The sequence below is a fragment of the Lontra canadensis genome, unplaced genomic scaffold (genome assembly GCF_010015895.1).
Source record: "Lontra canadensis isolate GAN:19392208 unplaced genomic scaffold, GSC_riverotter_1.0 scaffold79, whole genome shotgun sequence".
In the NCBI taxonomy this organism is placed as follows: Eukaryota; Metazoa; Chordata; class Mammalia; order Carnivora; family Mustelidae; genus Lontra; species Lontra canadensis.
In genome coordinates this window covers 1,309,768-1,330,297 of record NW_022631073.1, presented here as the reverse complement: position 1 = coordinate 1,330,297, position 20,530 = coordinate 1,309,768, and the positions used below count along the sequence as shown (strand labels likewise).

Here is a 20,530-nt window from a genome sequence, read left to right as displayed (position 1 = left end):
GGGCTGGGGGGCGTGGTGCAGCAGGAGGAGGCTTGCGCAGGCGCGGTCGGCACGCCCGCAGCCCCCGGCAGCCCCCGCGGCCGCGCCCCTCCCCGCCCCGCCCACGCAGGGGAGCCTCCCGGCGGCCCCGCCCCCGCCCGGGCCCGCGGAGGAGGCGGAGGGGGATGACGTCATCGAGCGGGGCGACGGGCATTGGGCGCCATTTTGAAAAGGGGAAAAAAATCCCTCCCCGGCAGCCGCGGCGGCGGCGGCGGCGGCGGCCGGGCTGAGGTGCTCCGGCGGCAGTAGCTCGGCGGCCGCCTCCTTCGTGCGCCGCCGCCTCGGCGCCCGCCCGCCCGCCCGCCCGCCGGCCGGCCATGGCAGGTGAGCGCCCGCGCGGGGCGAGGCGGGCGCTGGGCTGCGGGCGGGGGGCGCGGGCGTGGGCGCGGCGGGCGCGGGGCCCTGACGCGCCCGGTGTGTGTCCGCAGGGGCCGGAGGCGGCGGCTGCCCCGCGGGCGGCAGCGACTTGCAGTGGTGCTTCTCGCAGGTCAAGGGGGCCGTCGACGAGGACGTGGCGGAAGGTAAGGCCGCGCACCTGGGCGGGGGCGGCGCGCTCCCCTCCTCCCGGCCGCGGCCCGGGGAAGCCTGCAGCCCGGGCCGGCGCGGCGTCCGCTCGCGGGGGGGCGCGGGGCCCGGCCGCCGGCCCGGGGGAGGCCCGAGGGTTATGTAAGGGAGCCAAGGTCACCGGGCCTGCGGCGGACTCTGACTCTGCTGGCGGCGCGTCCGGGCTCCTCCCCGCGCGGGTGGCCGCCGCCTGCGTTCGGCGGGGCTGCGGGCGGAGCGGCGGAAAGCGGGGCTCGGGGCGGGTGGCGGGAGGGGCGGGCGGCCGGGCCCGGTGCGGCGCTCTCTGCGGCTCCGACGGCCGCCGCTCGGCTCGCGGGGCGGGCGCTGCCCTCGGGCCTCCGACGCGCGACGCCTTCCGAGCTCGCGGACCCCGCGCGCTGCTCCCCCGGGCGGCAGCCCTGCGGGACCTGGGGCCGGCGTGTCGGCGGGAGCGGCCCGTGAGGCCCGGTCTGCCGTGCTCCCGCGCGCCGGGTCCCTGGAGTGCTCAGCGGCGTCCCCGCGGCCTGTCGCCCCGGCCCCGCCGCCCCTGGCAGGGCGACCCCCGCAGATCCCCCGAGACGGAGCGCGCGCAGGTCGGGAAACACGCAGCGGCGTCGGAGCGGCTGGTGCGAGCGGAGGTTTGGGCGCAAACACGGGGTTACCCCCGCGCTCGTGCGAGCTGCGCGTTCGCGCCGCGTCCGCTGTCCCCGGGAGAGCCCGTCCCGCCGGCGGTGCCCCCTCCGCGCACGCCTGGGCGCTCGGACGCACGGACGGACCGACGAAGTGCCGCGTGCCGGGGCGGGCTTGGCGCTCCGAGCGCGGGGTGCGCGCCGACGTGACTGTTCGCCGAGTCGAGCCGATGGGAACTCTCTGCGGTTGTCTGTCCCGACTTCGCGGTTTTGCACGGACGTGCAAGTTTGCTGTTTCTGGAAGGTTTCTTTGTGGTCGTTACTCGGGCGTCTTCGGCGGCTGCGTGCTCTGAGCGTTCTCTGTCATCACGGGGGCTCCGGCCGCGGTGCTCAGGCGGGGCGCGCGCCCGGACGCCCCTCGTGTCCGTCGCCGGGCTGCGGCCGCGCCCGTGCAGTTGCGCCGTTGCCGGAGAAGTCGTGGGTAGAGGACACGGAACGGCAGCAGCCGGGGGTGGTGGGGCAAGCGGAGCGGAGAAGCCGGTACCGAGCTCGGCCGTGGTGGGGAAACGTTGGCGGGAGGTAGAAGGTGCGGTGATCTGAAGGAGCTTCTCGTGCCCTGGCGTGTGCTTCCGTGTCTTGGTGGAGGTTTGCGGCTTGCGATGCGGTTGCCCGGGTCTGAGCTCTCCGTGGAGGAGCGCCCCTGGACCCGCGCACAGTGGACGTCTTTCTGCCTCCCGAGACCATGGCGCAGGCCGGGGCCCTGTCCGCACTTGGCGAGGGCAGCACCTGGCAGTTCCGGACTCAGTGCTGCGGCCGTGCGTGCAGTGGACTGAGGCTTCTGATTTCTTTGTTGTTTTTGAAACTGATAGTTTGGGGGACTCGAATCATAATCGTGCGGAACCGTGGAAAATGTGATGGCTTTTTCTTTTCCAAGAGTGGGGTTTTGCTTAGGCAGGGGCCAGGTCAGCATAGCACTGTCAGGATTTCTCGTTTCTTGCAACTAGGAGTAGAGCTGTGCTTGGAGGGAACCTGGTTGTTTTCCTGCTGGTGACAAGGTGCAGGGGAGACCGTCCCTGCTCCTCCCCCTGCAGCTTGCTGCTGGCAGCTGTAGTCACCACCCTCAGGTGCACAAGGTGAACTTCTCTGCCCAGGAAAGCAAGAATCAAAACTAAAAACCGGGGCGAGGCTTCCAAAAGGAAGTGAAAAGGGAAGTGGTTTGTTAGCTTGTGCCTTCAAATCCTTATGCTCCAGGCAGTGCGCGCTGTGCGGAAGCTGTTAGGTGTCCGTGCAGATCTCCGTGTGTGCTGCTCAGTCACCACTGCCCAGTCCCTAAGCCCTACGCTCTTTCCTTGGGCGACTTGCACAGATGATGTTTACAGATGCCATATGATACTGTAGTTCTTTGCTGGTGTGTCTCATCCAGCTGGAAGGCTGAGTGTCCCCCCCCCACACACACACCTTGTAGAGGACCCAGTCTGCAGTGCTGCTACCAACAGACAGCGAGTGCTCACTGCTGCGGACGTGGCTCTGTTACCTGCATGTTAGTTCCCGGTTACACGGCCCTTGGAGGGAGGGACTGTTCTTCCCAGTTCTAGATGCAGAAGCCGAGGCACAGAGGGCCATTAACTTGGTCAGCAGCCGCTGTAAGGTCAGAGCCAAGGTTTGAAGCCAGCCTGGCTGGCTCCGGAGGCAGCACTGCTGCAGCCCTCGAGGTGGGATGTGGCTGCCAGCCTGGGGATGGCTCCTTCGAGAGTGTATGAGAGCGCTCACTCGCCAGAGTTGTAGGAAAGCAAATGAAAATGAGATGCCTTGAGACCAAGTGTCTCTCCCAGGTTTGGAAGGTTAGGAACAAGGGTTAAAGCATGGCCATCAAAGAGCAGATGTCACAAAGATGGTTTGATGGGGAGAGCCTGGAACCCCTGGGCACCCAGCCGATGAGGCGGTAATTCTGTGAGTTACTTAAAGCACGATTGTACTCGCTTCTTGCAGGAAAGCTTTGGGTCCTGCTGCCTCTGCCCGTGGATTGTTTTTCCAGAAAAGCTGTGGGGAGGGCTGGAGGAGGGCTTTGTAACCACCTACGACCTGGTTTTATAGCTTTTTGTGTAGCCTGATGACCGCTGGTTCATCATCAGTAATTTTACATGTCTTAACTTTTTACTTGATGGTTTTGTTTTAATCTGTTTCTTAATCCACGATCTGGTCTATGGTCTTGAATTTGACATTCATCTTTTTCTAAAAAGATAATACTAAGTATTAATCTGTAACTCCAGCTTAAGTCTGGGGAGTTGTATAAATCCTATGGGTATCTCAGTGATATGGTCCGGCCTTTCTAAAAGGGTTTATGTAGATATATTATTAAAGGAAAACCTTGAAGTTGGAGAAAGAAACAAAAACTAAGGGCATTTGGGTATCAATATTAAGAAGATACTGTGTTTCATAAGTTTGAACTACATCTGATCTCAGAAATGTTAACTTGTAGGAACCTGTGCTCCCTACAATCAGTGAAATCCAGTATTTGTGAATGCAAAAATCATATTATTTTTAGTGTTGTGGGTTTCTTTTCTTTTCTTTTTTTTTTTTTCCTGTATATAGGAAGTGAACGCTCAGTATTTATCATTGATTTTTTTCTTTTTTTTTTTAATTGTGATGGGACCTGTGTCTGGCTGTTTGAAGTATTCTAATCTGATACATTGTCTACATTCCATTGTAGGGTTCCCATTTACTTTGTATTTGTATCTGTGCCATCCTAAAAGTTCTCCAGGAAAGCATCTTGTGGGGGAAAGCCATGAAACAAGAAAACGATCTACTTACTAACATTCTTGCTGTTTAATTTAGAAGAGAGTTTCATGGGGAGATTGTGCTTGTGGTTTTCTTAAGGTTAAGGCATTTCACATACTTAGGAGCACAGCTACATTGTAATGCTTCTGAAATCAGGCTGCATGTTCAAGAACCTGGGCTGACTGTAGTTATATAGTCAGATGTAAGTATGAGATTTACGGTAATATTAAATCGTACTCCTCATTTTTTTTTTTTAATTCCTTGATTTTAAAAGTCTTGTTTTGGGATGCCTGGGTGGCTCAGTTGGTTAAGCATCTGCCTTTGACTAAGGTCATGATCCCAGGGTCCAGGATTGAGCCCCACATGGGGCTCCCTGCTCAGTGGGGAGGCTACTTCTCCCTCTCTCTCTCTCTGCCTGCTGCTCTCCCTGCTTGTTCTCTCTCTCAAATAAATAAAACCTTAGGGGGGGAAAAACTTTTGTTGGGAAATTCTGGGTTTAGTTCATGTCTGCCATTTATCAGGTGTGAAGGCGTGTTCTGAACCTCAGCTTAATTATCTAGAATAGCAAAAGATTTTTGTTGGGGAGCCTCAGGGTGGCTCAGCTGATTGGGCATCTGCTTTCAGCTCAGGTCATGGTCCCAGAGTCCGGGGATGGAGCCCTGGTTGAGTCCAGCTCCCTGCTCAGCATGGAGTCTGCTTCTCCCTCTGCCTCCCATGCGAGTTCTCTCTCTCAAATAGAGACATAAAATCTTTAATTTAAAAAAAAAATTATTTTTGTTAAGATTAAACAATCTGCAGTGCTTTTGTTTCCTGTAAAGTTTGAGTGCTAGGTATGACTGTTAATTAATTCTCATGTATTTTAGGGTGTTTGGGTTTGGTTGTAGCTGTTCTTAGACCTAAAAATCACAGTTTCTTGATTTTTTTTTCCTGATTTCCCCCCAGTCTCTTCATTCTTCCTAGATCCCTTCAGTTAAGCCTAACCACTTGGCTCTTGTATTATTACTCAGGGTTCCTTTCTTGCTTGTACTTCTTTCCTCATACTCTATGACCCTTGCTCTTGTTTCTTTCCCAACCAAGAATATTCTTCGCGTTTCCTGCCTACCTTCCACACCCTACCAGTCCTTCCACCGTCTGCTTTCTCTCCCCAGTTTTAGTGCATGGGTCAGTCTTGTCTCTTCAACTTGTTACTCAGGATATGGAAAGGCAAATCCCATTTCGATTGTCTTACTAGCTTTGTGTTAACTTGAGAGGTTACTTACCGTGTGGTTTTTCATCTGTACAGTCGGGGTACTGTTCCCTATGGCAGTGACAGGTTGTTAGGAAGATTCCACACAAATGCAGGGAAAGCTCTGGCGAACAGGCACACGCGGTAACTGGTAACTGTGGGAATGTTGTCCTAAGAACTTATTCTGTGTTGCTTCCAGGAGCCAACTGAAGAAAAGGAATGGTGTTATCAGTGCTGCTTTCAGCTTAGCTCATCTGAAAGTTCACAACTATGTCCTCAGGGGCAGCTGGTGTGGGTGTTGGATTAGAGGAACCCTGTTCCTGCCTCGAGAAACCCTCTGGTGAGACAGACACCCTCCTGAGAGCAGAGGGAGTAGAGGGAACGTGCTTGAAGTGCCTCGCACGCAGACTTGGGTGGGAGTGAAGGTGAGGAAATCAGGGTGTGGCAGGGTGTGGAAGGGGAAGAGGTGAAGAATGTTCCAGATGGAGGAGGCTTGGAGAGGAGATTGGAGAGAGCATGGTGCATTCTGGGAAACAGAATGCTTGGCAGGTCTTTCAGCAGAGAGGGTAGTGGCCCTGTTGAGGGGCTGAGTGGCCAAAGAGTGCCCAGTAACAGCCTTGGATCACCATGCTGAGGACTGCTGATTGTACCTTCAAGTGATCCTGAGTGCAGGCCTTTAAGATTCCAAGCAGAAGAGTGATACCAGTTTTACCTTTTTTTAGGGAGGTCACTCTGGCCCTGGGAGAATGGTTGGTGAAGGGGGAAGAATGGAGGCCAGCAGGAAGTTACTGCAGGAATGAAAGCTGGAAATGGGGCTTACTGGAAGTCAGCGGTCTCCAGGGGTGTTTTTCTGAAGGGCCAAGTAGTCAGTATTTTAGACTTTGCGGGCCAGGCAGTCTCTTGCTGCTACGGAGCTCAGCTCTGCCTGGGTGGCTGGCGGACGGCGCGGAGGCTGGCCCGCAGCACTGCGCCGACAGCGGAGCCCGGTGCCCTAGGCCCGCCCCGGTGCGCAAACTGCTTCTTGAGCCTTTAGGGCTCTGGGAGGATCAGAGCGCTTTTGTTTGTGTGGGTTTTGTCTGTCGCTGTTTCCTGTATTTGAATTAAAACGGAGGAAGTTAAGGTATTTATTACTTCACTTTAAAGTAGTAACGAGTCTGATACATGGGAACAAGACATCTTTCATGAAAAACAACTGTCTCAAGCAAGCCAAAGACCTAGTGAGAAGACGGGCCTTGTTTCACTCTGTGGCCCCTCAGGCGGCGGGCTGAGGTCTGCGGGGAAAATCTGGCCGCGGGCTCGGTGTCGGCAGGAAGAGGGAGGAGGCGTGAACAGCCGTTCCAGGGAGTCCGGGTCCGTAGCAGCGCGGCCCAGCCCGGCGGACGACGGCGTCCCGGGTGCGGTGGTGCGCTGGGACCGCCGCTGTCGGGAGCTCGGGCCGGGCGCGCCGGAGCCCGCTGTCTCCCTCCCGCGCTGAGCCGGTTCTCGCTCGCGGGCTCCCAGCGCGGCGCGCCGGGCTGTTCGCGTCTCCGTGCCGGGCGTCTCGCCGCAGAAGGTCGGAGCGGGTGGCGCGTTACCGCCACACGGGCCTCGTCGGAGAGTCGTCGGTCGGGAGCCGTCGGGGCGGCGGAGCAGACGCAAGCGCCCCGCAGTCCAGGTCCTCCTGCAAGCGGGCACGCAAAGGTCGGCAGCCCGCGCCGGCCGGGAGCATCTGCGAGGCCCGTCGGAGCCGCCGTCGCGGCCGCGTTGTCCTGCGGAGGAAACGCGCGCTCCGCTCGGGCAGCGCCCGGTCCGACCCCAGCACCTGCTTCTCCTCCAGCCCAGCTCGGCGCTTGCAGGCGGAGCGGCGGCCGCTTCACCGCAGCGATCGTCAGGACACGCGCGCCCGGCCAAACTGGTGCGCCCGACTGTGCATCCGCACGGTCCTAGGTGAGACTGGCGCGCCTGCGTGCGCGTGTCCGTGGGCGCGTGTCCGTGGGCGCGTGTCCGTGGGCGCGTGCCTGCGTGCGCCGCCCGGCGGTGCTGCTGCGGCCGTGCTGGGAGCCAAGGGCCCGCACTTTCCCCCGCCCGAGCCCTTGTTCGTTCGTGCGGGCGGCGGCGCGTCACTAGGAAGATAATTTTGACCTCTGGGACCTCTGGAAGGTTCTCTGGGACCCGGGGGTCCGCAGAGCCCGCTGAGCAGTAGGGACAAGAGGGCAGATTTCAGGACCAGCAGTCCTTCCTCATCCTCTCTGGATTTACGTTTCTGTCTCAGTGTAAAACCAGAGAGCGCAGTATGTATGTGTGTTTTTAACATTTTATTTATTTATTTGACAGACAGAGATCAAGTAGGCAAAGAGGCAGGCAAAGGGGGAAGGGGGAGGCAGGCTCCCCACCGAGCAGAGAGCCCGATGCAGGGCTCGATCCCACGACCCTGAGACCATGACCTGAGCCGAAGGCAGAGGCTTAACCCACTGAGCCCCAAGTTCAGTATTTAAAGAAAATCAAATGATGCGGACGTAGAAAGAGTAAAAGTGAAATGTCCTCTTCACCGCTCTCCAGGAATCCTCCCCAGAAGTAACTGTTCTTAACAGTGTGTGTGTATTTTTAGACCATTTCTTACCCGTTTATTTATTCATTTTTATTTGAAAACTTTTTGTATGTAAGCAGTTTTATTTTGTCTCACACAGCGTGGATCCTGTGGCAAATACTGTCTTGCAGCTGTCTTGCATCCCTAGTACGTAACTTGAGGTTTCACAGTGACCCAGGCTTTCTGCTCATTTGTGGATATACGGGACCTCTTGACTGTTGGAGCCACCCCTTGAGATAGAAGCTGCTTTTGTTGGATAAAGAGAAAGTGGACCCTCAGGAAGATTAAGTCACTTCGCCCGAGGGCACAGAGCTCGTGGGCGCTGGCGTCAGGATGCATCCGGTCAGGTGTTGGGAGTCCAAGGCCAGTGCTGAAAGAGTTCTAACCTCGCTGTCCTGCTGCATAGCTCCGGGTGGTCCCTTTGGTGGCTGCATGCTGTCACGTGTTACGGATTATCTCATCTGTCTAACTAGTCTCACTGGTGGTTTCCAGTTTTTGCGGTTACTAAAGATGCCACGGTACACAGTCTGCTCACCCGCCCGCCCAGGCAGGCATTTACGTGGCTGGATTCCTAGGAGTGGACGCACTGGCAAAGCCGGTCATTTACCTCTCGGGGCTGCCAAATTGCCCTCCCAAAGGCCATAACAACCTATGCCTTCCGAGAAGCTTCCTTACCCCACCCACTGGCTGAGGACATCAGGCTTTTCCAGTTAGCAGTCTTTGCATCAGATCTAGTGCTGTAATTCGTGCTTCCTTACCAGTTAGCTCTTTTATTGACGATTTGTTTCTTCTGTGAGTTGTTAGAACACATCATTACTCCAGTTTTCTCCTGAGCTTTTTAAAAATTAATTTTTAAATGCTTTTTATACAATATGAATATTAACCTCTAAGTACTTTTTATTATAAACCTTGACTTTTAATTCTTCTGCCCCATAGTTCATATGCTCTCCTGCCCAGAGTTCGATTAAGTCTGCTAGGCGTGTATCTTTTACAAAGGGATTTTTTGTTGTTGTTGCTGTTGCTGCTGTTGGAAATCAAGGAAAAAGATCTGACTGTGAGTCAGTCATGGCGTAGACGGGGAACGGTGAGTGGGACAGGGAGGGCGGCTCATTCGCTGAACGGAAGTAGAAGCTGGAGTTGGGAGCTCAGAGGCAGGGACCAGCCCTGGAAACAGTAGCCCTGGACAGGACTTCGGGCACAGAGCATGGAACACACTGTGGCCTGTTCGATCTCCATCCATCAGAAAACCACAACTAAAATGGGGATGCGGGGGTGTAAGTGCATTTATCTTTTCCTATGTTTTATGCAGTGCTGAGCATAGTGTGGGCATATGGGACACGTCTTAATGAATTTTGAGTTCTCAGTGAGTCCTCATTCTTGCCCCAAAGGTAGCAAGTTCCCAGATGATAATTGGGAAATTTGGGGTGAAAAGAGCAGATGAGAGGTCTTCATCTTTAGCCTTATCTGTTAACATGTAATTCATTTTTTAAAGGGGGCACATGAAAGAGTAATATAAATCATCCAAGAAATGGTATTGAGCAAAAAAAATTTAAAGGAGTGGTGAGACTTGACTTTTGTTTGACATTTCTGGAGAGTGTCTCTACGCTCGTCTTCTGGAGGGCAGTTCAGCATTTGTGTCTGTCACACTCAGAGCCAGGCTACAGCCCCGTGATTGTGCATGCCGGAGCTCGCAGCTCTGCCGGGCCGCGTGTTTACGGAGTCGCGCGCTGTGCGGCAAGCAGACATCCGGAGACACTGGGATGCCCAGAGGTGGTGAAGTGATTAAAAGTATTCTGGTAACGCCGTATTGTGCATTAACGGGGTCCGTGCCTGTCAGAGAGCAGTCTGGGACACGAGGTTAAAAGCAGGAGCTTGGGGCTCCTGGGGGGCTCAGTTGGTGAAGCCATTGCCTTCAACTCAGGTCATGATCCTGGAGTCCCAGGATGGAGTCCTGCATCCGGCTCCCCGCTCAGCAGGCAGCCTGCTTCTCCCTCAGGCCCTCCCACCTCTCATGGTTTGTGTGTGTGTGTGCGCGCGCGCACACGCCTGCTCTCTCTCTCTAAAATAATAAAATACAACATATGTGTGTGTATGTAATATAAAAAAATTAAAAAAAAAAGACTAACAGCTCACAGAATAGCACTGGGCTGTAAAACAGAGTGTATTGTAAACACGTAGGCGTGGAGACGACCTGCCCAGCGGGTCACAGTGGGGCCTGTGGAGAGCGGGGCTCACATTTACAAAGACGTCTGCTTTTATGCTGGATGCGTCTGTATTGTTAGATGTTCTGCACCAGGGATGCATTGTGTTTTGTAGTGATAAGGAGAAAAGGGCCATTAAGGAAAGGAAAAGACTAGCCCTCTAAGAACTGAACCCAGGAGAGCGCCCCTTGCTGCTGCTTGTGATGGGCCGCCCTCACTGTGTGTGGACCGCAAGACCCTGCCGCTGACTTTTCACGGTTCTGCTTCCAGCATCTCAAATGGCAAAATAGATACTCCTAAAAGCACACCCGTTAGAAAGCACTTGTATCGTTAACTCGCTATAAAACAAAGCCAGACAATAATCCAGCTAATAATTACTGAAGATTTGGGGGGGGGGGCTTCCTTGCCTTTTCCGTATCAGTGCGTCGGTAAGCACACCGAACATCGTAAAGCAGGGGTTACATCCGGCTTTGTTTCGCTGCTGGCAGTGGACCGTCCACCTGCGTGCTCTGGAGAAACGTTATGACGTCTTTGTTTCCAGGACACCTTGCATGTAGGAGAATACCTCACGTTTTGATAAACCCTGTAAGTCCGCTTTAAACAAAATAACATACGTACATGTTGTTAGCATGATACAATAATAATAGTCATGCTTTCAATATCTGGTCTTAATTTGTTTCAGAATTTTTTTAAGAAGTAAAAGTTACAGGGGCACCTGAGTGGTTCAGTTAAATGTCTGCCTTCAACTCGGGTTATGATTCCAGGGTCCCATGTTGGGCTCTCTGCTGAGCGGGGTGTCAGCTTCTCCCTCTCCCTTTGCCTGCTGCTTCCCCTGCTTGTGCTCGCTCTCTGTCAAATAAATAAAATCTTTAAAAAAAAAAAAAAGTCACAGTTCAAGTTGAAGTCCTTTTCGTTAATCCCCAGTCACATTGCTAGCCCCTGTCTTTGTTGCCCAGTAAACGGGGGAGACCCTGGGCTGTGGTGTCTCATCCCAGCCTGTCCCAAAGGAGTTGCCAGAGGTTCTTGGTCTTGTCCTGAGAAGGAATTCAAAGGCAGGTGCAGCGCAGCAGACCGGGAGGAGGGCCGCACAAGTGGGGAAGTCTGTTAAAGGGAAAACGCACTCTGGAGATGGGAGAGCCAGGAGCTCTAGGGAGAGGGGGCTGTGCGACTTACGGGTCTCGGCTTTCTGTCCTTTAAGGACAGGTTAACTAGGGGGAGGAGTATACATCACTCGGGGTAGGGGTTTCTTGGAAGGAGGTTTGCACCTTTTCTCCTTGTTTGATCAGAGGTCCTGGCCGGTGCCCACCATCTTGGGCCTGTCTGATTTGACCCAGCTTCTTGCGCGGTCTTCTGGGACAGGCCTCTGACCTTGCCCATTCCTGACCTCCAGATACCCCGTTAGAACCTAACTACCTGCCTCATCCCCTTCCCTCACCAGCGGCAGCTTTTGCCATGAAGTTGGCATCTAGGCTATCCCCACTTACGGATTTGTACCAGATCAGACGCACGGCTCACCTTCTGCAGCTTCTCATCGAGCGAAGATTACCGTAGCCGCCCCAGCCCCGCTCCTGCTGCTGGTTTCCCCAGCGCGCTCGACAGACCTCCGTGATCGGATTGAGTGTTAGAGATCACGTTTCTTAGGTTTCGACTCTGTGGTCCCAGAAAGGATGTGTCTGTCCCTTGCTGAAGTCCTCAGAAATGTCAGACATAGTCTGGGTAGGAGCAGCAGTTACCAAAAATCCTCCTGCGAGAGCATGAGTACCACCGAGAGGGCAGAGGGAGAAGGAGAAACAGGCTTCCTGCTGAGCAGAGCCGGATGGGGGAGCTCAGTCCCAGGACCTCAGCATCCTGACCTGAGCTGAAGGCAAATACTTAACCCACTGAGCCACCCAGGCGCCCCTACCAAAAATACTCTTTTGCCACAAAGCCCAGTTAAGTTCAGGTAGTAATCCTGATAGCAACTGGAAATTTGAGAGAATGAGAAAGTTTAACCGTTCTCAGCTTACTTACTGTTCACAGAGGAACAGTGGAATTCAGTAGTAAAAGGAAGAATTGACTTGAATTATGAAATTAACCACTTGGGACTTTCTGTGTTTTTTTTGTTGTTGTTGTTGTTGTTTTTGTTTTTTACTGCTCAGGGTGAAGTGTGTCCGTAGGTAAAGTAGTAATCATATAAATTGGTTATTTAGAAATCCATCCACTGTTCCCTTTGGGGTTGCTGGCCATGAGGGCCTGTGGGGTCCTGGTGGAGGGGCCGGCTGGCTTGCAGAGAGCCTGTCTGTGTCTTGAGAACTGGCTCCTGGGGCTGTATCTTTTCATGTCATCTGATCCAAAGAGAAATACAGAACACTCCGGCTATCATCGATTTGGACCTTGTCTTTTGAGGACTGTGTTTTTTGTGTTTGGTTTTTGTCGTGGTGGTGGTGGCTCTTTTGTGTTTTGGGATTTTTTTAGATTTGATTTATTTGAGAGAGAACATGGAGGGGGTGAGGAGTAGCAGAGGGAGAGGGAGAAGCCCAGCAGGGAGCCTGATGCAGGACTTCCGGGATCATGACCTGAGCAGAAGGCAGACACTTAACCGACTGAGCCACCCAGGCACCCGAGGTGGTGATGATTTTTTATTTTATAGTTGACATCTGTATTAGATTCCTATGTTATATTCTAATTTCTTTTTATTTAATATTTCTGTAGAGAGAGGGAAAGGGAATCTTAAGCAGGCTCCATGCCCAGTGCAGAGCCTGACACGGGCCTTGATCTCACCCACCTGAGATCATGACCTGAGGCAAAATCAGGAGTCCGTTGCTTAACCAGCTGAGCCACCTAGGTGCTCCCAAGTTTATTTCTTTTAATCCCCATCACCTTTTTCACTTACCACCCCCCCCAGCACCTCCTGTTGGTAACCATCAGTTCTCTATAGTTAAGAGTCTGTTTCTTGGGCGCCTGGGTGGCTCAGTGGGTTAAGCAACTGCCTTCGGCTCAGGTCATGATCCTAGAGTCCCAGGATCAAGTCCCACATCAGGCCCTCTGCTTATCATGGAGCCGGCTTCTCTCTCTGCCCCTCGCCCCTTTCATGCTCTCTCTCTCTCTCTCTCTCAAATAAATAAAATCTTAAAAAAAAAAAAAAAGAGTCTATTTCTTCAGTTTGCCTCTCTCTGCTTTTCCTTTGCTGGTTTGCTTTGTCTCTTACATTCCACGTATGAGTGAGATCATGTGGTATGTGTCCTTCTCTGACAGACCTATTTTGCTCAGCATGATACTCTCTGGCTCCATCCACGTTGTTGTCAGTAGCAAGATTTCATTCTTTTTGGTGTCTGAGTAATATCCCATCATACATCTGTCACATCTCCTTTATCTGCTCATCTGTGGATGGACTTTGGCTGTTGTAGGTAATGCTGCTATAAGCATTGGGGTGCATGCATACTCTTTAAACTAGTGTTTCTGTATTTGGGGGCTAAGTGCCCAGTAGTGCGATTCCTGGGTGGTAGGTGGCTCTGTCGTTCAGTGTTTGAGGAGCCTCCGCACTGTTGTCCACAGCGACTGCACCGGCTGGCATTCCCACCTGCAGGGCACGACGTTTCCCTTTTCTCCCTGTCCTTGTTGTTGTTGTATCTTAAAGGTTGTTGATTTTAGCCATTGTGACAGGTGTGCGGTGACGTGTCATTGTGGTTTTGATGTGCGTTTGCCTGTGGCAGTGATGTTGAGCATCTTTCCTGTGGCTGTGGGTCATCTGGACATCTTTGGAGAAACGTCTGCTCGAATGTTACGCCCATTTTTAAATTTAGATTGTTTGGTGTTTTAGGGTGTTAAGTTCTTTATGTATTTTGGATACTAGTCCTTCATCTGCTGAGACACTTGCAGATACCTTCTTCCATTCCGCAGGCTGCCTTTTAGTTCTGTTGGTTGTTTCCTCTGCTGGGCAGAAGCTTTTCACTTTGATGTATTCTCAGTAGCTTATTTTTGCTTTTGTTTCCTGGGCCTCAGGAGACGTAACTAGAGAGTTGCTGTAGCAGGTGTCAGAGAGATTACTGCCTGTGGTCTCTTCCAGGATCTTTATGGTTCCAGGTCTCACATTTAGGCCGTTAATCCATTTTGAATCCATTTTTCTGTGGTGTAAGGAAGTGGTCTGGTTTCATTCTTATGCATGTGACCAGTTTGCCCAACACCATTTGTTGAAGAGACTTTTTCCCATCGGATGTTCATTCCTCCTTTGTTGAAGATGAATTGGCCATATAGTTGTAGGTTTAGTTCTGGGTTTTCTGTGCTGTTGCACTGATCTCTGTGTCTGTTCTTACGCCAGTACCATCCTGTTTTGATGACTGCCTCTTTGTGATTTACCTTGAAGTCTGGGATTGTGATACCTCCGGTTTTGTTTTTCACGATTGCTCTGGCTCTTCAAGGTCCTTTGTGGTTCCATATGAATTTTAGGAATACCGTGACAAGGTGGCCGAGTGGTTAAGGCGATGGACCGCTAAATTTTAGGATTATTTGTGCTAGCTCTGTGAAGACTGCTGGTGTTATTTTGATAGGGATTGCATTAAAGTGTACCTTGCTGTGTGTAGTGTACACATTTTATCAGTAGGCTTCCAACCCATGAGCGTGAAATGTCTTTCCATTTCTTTTCACCTTCTCGAAATTATTTGGTCAGTGTTTTAGTTTTCAGAGTACAGGTTAGTCACCTCTTTGGATAAGTGTATTCCTGATACTTTATTGATTTTGGTGCAGTCGTAAATGGGATTGTTTTCTTAATCTCCCATTCTGCCACTTCATTATCAGTATTACAGGAACGCAGCAGATTTCTGTACATTGATTTTTGTATCCTGTGACTTTACTGAATTCATTTATCAGGTCTGGTCGTGTTTTGGTGGATTTTTTAGGATTTTCTGTATACAGTATCGTGTCCTCTGCAAATGGGTTTTATTGCTTACCAATTTAGGTGCTTTTTATTTTTATGTTGTCTGTGTAATGGCCGTGGCTGTGAGCTCCAGAGCTCTGCTAAATAAAACTGGTGAGAGTGGATGTTCTTGTGAGGCCTGGGAGTTTTCTTTTTTAATTACGGTAAACTATACAGAGTTTAATATGGATCGTTTTAACCATTCATAAGCATATAATTCAGTGATATTAATTAGATTCACAATGTTGCGTGACCATCAGCATTATCTATACCTAACCCTTTTTCATCCTGCCGAACAAGAACTCTGTCCCCATTAATAATAAATTAAAAAAAGCAAAAGGACCTTTTCCCCTTACCCCCAGCATCCAGTAATCTTTATTCTAGTTTCCGTTTTATGAAAATCATATGCCTACTGTAGGGACCGCACAGACGTGAAATTACACAACATTGTCCACCTGCATCTGGCTTATCTCACCGTGCATAAGGTTTTTAAGGTCTCTCCGCGTAGTAGCACGTATCAGAAATTTTTTTAAGACTTTATTTTTTTAGAGCAGTTTTAGGTTCAGTGTAAAATTAAAGGGAAGCTACGAAGATTTTCCGTGTACTCGCTGCTCCCCTCCGTACCACACACACAGCTTCCTCCGCTCTCAGCAACCTGCAGCAGACAGTAGGTTTGTCACAGCGAAGGAGCCAACACAACACATCCTTGCTGCCCGAAGTCCCGTCGTCAGCGTGTGTACATTAGGGCTCACTCTGGGTGTTAAGTACGCTGCGGGCTGGGCACAGGTGTTCTCACTCACGGCTGTCCCCGCGGTATCACACACAGCTGTTTCTCCACCCTGAAAACCCTCTGTCTGCCTGTTCTCTCCTCCATTCACCCCTACAACCACTGATCTCTCCACTCTCTCCAAAGTTTGACCTTTTCCCAAGGGTCTTGTCTTTGGGGCCACGCAGTACGCAGCCTTTTCATTCTGGCTTTTCTCACTTCATTGCATGCATTATTTTCATGGCCTGATGGCTCATTTCTTTTTAGTTCTGAGTAGTAACTCCCCCGTGTCTGGTTGGACCGCAGTTCCCCTACGGAGGAACAAAGAACATCTTGGTTGCTTCCATGTTTTAAAATACTGAATAAAGTTGCTGTCAACATTTGTGCGCAGGTTTTTGTGTAGATGTAAATCCCCAGCTCCTTTGGGTAAATGCCAGGAAGCACAATTGCTGAATCCTATGGGAAGAGAATGTTTAATTTTGTAAGAAACGACCAAACTTCGTTGCAAAGCACTTGCACGGTTTGCGTTCCCATCCGCAGTGAGAGAGAGTTCCTGCTGCCCCACATCTTTGCCGGCACTCGGTGGTGTCCGGACTTGGGGTTTTGGCGTTCTAATAGGTGTGTAGCAGTACCTTGTTTAAATCTGTATTTACCTGAGGTGATGCTTGCATCTTTTCATACCCTTATCTGCCATCCGTAGCGCTTTTCTGTTGAAATGTCTGTTAAGGTTTTTGCCCATTTTGTAATTGGGCTGTTTTCTTATTGTTGATTTTAAGACGTCTTCGTCTGTTTTGGATAACAGTACTTTATCAGCTATATCTCTTGCAAATATTTTCTCCTGGTATGTGGCTTATCTTCTCATTCTCTTGAACGGATCAGAATTTCATTCCATTTTATGGCAGAGTTAAATGTGGATTTTTTGAACAGCTCTAATTTTTTTTTTTACTTTATTTTTAGTCCTTGAAAATTTAAAAAAATTTAAAGAATATATTCCTCAAAAGCTGTTTGGAAATTGAATTATTTATATGCAAACTTACTGGTCAAAAATAACTTGCTACAATTTTTCTAAAATCACAAACTGGGGGGAATGCCTGGGTGGCTCAGTGGGTTAAGCCGCTGCCTTCGGCTCGGGTCATGATCTCAGGGTCCTGGGATCGAGCCCCGCATCGGGCTCTCTGCTCAGCGGGGAGCCTGCTTCCTCCTCTCTCTCCGCCTGCCTCTCTGCCTGCTTGTGATCTCTGTCAAATAAATAAATAAAATCTTAAAAAAAAAAAAGTTTGGAAGTGACTCTGGCTGCAGTGAGTGGGGCTGGGCTGGCATCGTGTTGGGAGCGAGAGTTGCCGTTGAAGAGTGTGTATTTTCGATTTTCTTCGACGGGTTCCAGTAAGTACTTTGACGATTGTGTTACAAAGGTGCTGCCCTGTCTTTGGCCGTCCTGGAGTGCTTTGCCTTGCCTCGGGTCAGACTCGGGCCGGCCGCTGTTTCCCGGAGCAGTGGCCGTCAGAGTGAGCGCGGCCCCCTCACGGTCGCGGTCCCCTCACGGTCGCGCCGGTGCCCGCGCGCTCCGCCGGACGCCTCGGGGGCTGAGAACTCCTTTCGGAGGCCGGGGCGGAGGAGAGAGCACGGGCACCGGGAGGCAGGTTTTCCCGGAGGGCAGCGAAACCTGTGAAGGGCCGGGAGGGCAGAAAGGGGCTTTCCTGGGCTCGGACGCCCAGGGCACTGCGCGACGGGTGGCTGGGGGCGACGCGCGCGCCTGTCCTCCTGACCGCCCGGCGCCTGGACGCAGGGCTGCGCTTGGAACGGGGACAGGTTGTGAGGGCCCTCCCGGTGACCGGGTCCGAGCATCTTTCCTGGGCGCTTGTAAAAATGACCGCGCTGTTGAGGTGACGACTCCCTCAGCGTAAAACTCACTCGTAAAGTCGGCTGTGGGGGTTTTACTGGGTCCACCGGCTTGAGCCGCGGTTACCCCTGTGCCGTTCTAGAACGTTTTCCTGCCCCCAGAAGGCACCTCGGCAGTCCGTCCTCATTCCCTCCTCCCCTCCTGTCTCTGTGGATTTGCCTGTTGGGGACGTTCCGCAGACAGGAAATCGTGTGCGAGTGACTTTACGTCTGGCTTTGTCCACTCAGCAGAGTGTCTTCGAGGCCCACCCGTGGTGTCGCTCACGTCCGTGTCCGTGCCCCGGCCGGACGGTGTTGCGTCGTGGGGCGGCAGACGCCGTTTTGTTTCTCCGTTCGTTTCGCGAGCGCTCGGGCCGAGGCCGGCCTCTGGCTACTCAGATACTCAACGTTGCTGCGGAGGCGCCCGCTCGGGTTTCCACGCGGCCGCGCTGTCGGGTTCCAGGCGCGGGGCGCAGAGCGGGACTGCGCGGCCGCCCGCGGCGTCTGTTGACCTTTTTGAGGAGATCAAGCTGTTCTCCGGGGTGGCTGCCGGGTGTCGCAGGCTCAGCAGCAGTGCGGGAGGGTCCCCGTGTCTCCGCGTCCTGGTCGGCCGTTGGGGGTGCTGGGGGGCTACTAGAGCCGTGCGGCGCGTCCCTCTGTGCTCTCTGACCCGCACGTTCGCGGAGACGACCGAGGTTGAGCGTCTCTTCCTGCGCGTCTTCAACATCGGTGCCTGCTCTGTGGGAGAAGACGTCCCCTCGGGTCCTGGCCCGTTGGTGTTGGTGGCTTTCTTTCTGAATCGCTGAGTTCTGTGTATGTCCCGGGCGCCAGGCTCTGACCTGATGCGCGGCCCGCGAGTGTGCGCCGCACTCTGCACGGTCTCCTCGCCCTGCCCGTGGCCTTGGCGCACACGACTGTCCCGTTTCGAAGACGTCCAGCTTCTCTGTTCTGCTGTTCCGTCTTCTCTAGGACCCCAGAGATTTGCTCCGGCGTTCTTCTGCGGGTTTTCCGGAGTTAGCGCTTACGTTTAGGTCTTTGTCTCACTTTGAGTTAAGTTGGTATGTGGCATTAGGTAGGATCCAATGTCTTTCTTTTGCATGTGGATGCTCCGGTGTCCCAGGCACCATCTGTTGAAAATACTGGTTTCCCCCCCCTTGAGTTGTCCTGACAGCTCTGTTAAAAAGGAATTGGCCGTAGATGTAAGGGTACCTGTGTGGACTCCGGATTCTCTCCCCTTGGTCTGTACGTCAGCCCACGCCAGTACCACTCTGTCTTAGTTATGGTCGCTTTGCTGTGAATTTTGAGATCAAGAAGTGTGCGTCCTCCAACTTCGTTGTTTTTAAAAATTGTTTTGACTCTTCTGGGTCCCTTGCAGTCCCACATGCATTTTTAGATTTAGCTTGTCACTCTCTGCCAGGGTGGGGGTGTGGGGGACTGCTCGGGCCTTAAAGGGGTGTTGCCTGTACTCTCTGTACATCAATTTGGAGAATACTTCTATCTTCACATGAAATCTTTCCATTTCTTGAGGGTTTCTTTAATTTCTTTCTACAATGTTTTATAATTTTTAGTTTATAAATCTTGCAATCTTTGGTTAAATTTATTCGTAAATACCTTATTGTTTTTGATGATACCGTAAGTGGAATTGTTTCCTTAATTTCAGTTTGGATTGTCCACTGCTGGGGTATGGAAACACAGTTGGTCTTTGTTTGTTCTTGTGTCCTGAGTCCTCACCACGCGTGTTTATTAGCGCCGGTAGGGAGTGGTTCGTGGATTTCTTAGGATTTTCTGCACACAAGGTAATGCCGTCTGCACAGAGAGGTTTGCTTACTCCTTTCCATCTGGACGCCTTTCATTTTCCTTGTCTGACCGCCCTGACTTCAGAGGGAAGCGTCCCAGAAATGGTCTAGGAAAAGCACCCGCATTTTCACCACGAAGCGAAACTGATGTTGGCTCGGGATTGTTCTGTGGGTCCTCGTTGTCAAGGGGAAGGAGGCCGCTTCTGTTCTCCGTGCGTTGGGTGCTTTTATCGTGGTCCGGTGCGCGTTTTGTCGGCGCTGCGCCTGGACAGGAGAGAACCGGGTGGTCTTTGTTCGATCGGTTAACCTGGTGTGTCAGTGTGTGGGTTCACTTGCAGATCTTAAAACTGTCCTTGTCTCCCTAAAATACAGTTCGCGCTTCCTTTCATTACAGTCCTGTTTGTCCTAGTAGCAGAGAAGATGACTTTCACTTCTCCCTTCTGACTTTTCCAGTTTATTTAGTTTGCCACAAACTGGTTTTGGGGGCCTTGGGGGGGGTTAGTGACTGACTAGAAAGCGATATTCAGATTTTTCTCCTTTGTCCCACTTCACTCAGTCCTCACACTTTGGAGAAACTCAGCTTTGCTTCTCAGATGATAGTGTCTCCAGGCTGGAGCCGCGCTGTCGCTCGCACAGGTGGTTTTCCATCTCCTCTGTTCCGTGGAGGCTTCCAGTTCACGCCTACCCGTTCGTGGCCGCGTTCTGAAGAGCTCCGGCCGCTGGTGATCTGCTTTAGAGAGACATGAGAAATGCCACACCCACGCACGTGTTTCCTGGTGCCTGTTAGTGGAAAAGTGTCCACTTTTTAAGGGAACCGTGTGGTGCTTCACTGTGTTCTACCCTCGTAGTCGCCTCAGTACGTAGAAATTTTCTGACTTACCAGACATTCTCATTGGACTTTTGTCCTTGGAGAGTAGACAGTACTTTAATCTGAATGTAAGTAAAGCATCTTCAGTATTTTTGAGTGTGATTTTCCCAGAGCCTCTTTTTTTTTTTTAAGATTTTATTTATTTATTTGACACAGTGAGAGAGGGAGGGAGCACAGGGGGCGGGGAGAGCAGCAGCAGAGGGAGACGCAGGCTCCCCGCTCAGCAGGGAGCCCCACACGTGGCTCCATCCCAGGACCCTGGGACCATGACCTGAAGGAAGGCGGACGCTTAAGGACTGACGCCCCCCCCTCCGGCCACCCCTTTCCCCAAGCATCTTGTCACCGTGGGA

The 20,530-nt window shown here is 52.3% G+C and overlaps 1 protein-coding gene across 1 annotated transcript in view; it reads left to right on the top strand.

Moving 5' to 3' along the window:
* Nucleotides 1–283: 283 nt before the first annotated feature.
* Nucleotides 284–20,530, top strand: part of PPP2R2D (protein phosphatase 2 regulatory subunit Bdelta) — a 44,553-nt gene continuing 24,306 nt past the window's right edge. The window contains exons 1-2 of the mRNA XM_032882060.1: nt 284–363; nt 468–560. Coding sequence (XP_032737951.1) covers nt 357–363; nt 468–560 — 100 coding nt within the window. The 5' untranslated portion in view covers nt 284–356. The remainder of the gene's footprint in view (nt 364–467; nt 561–20,530) is intronic.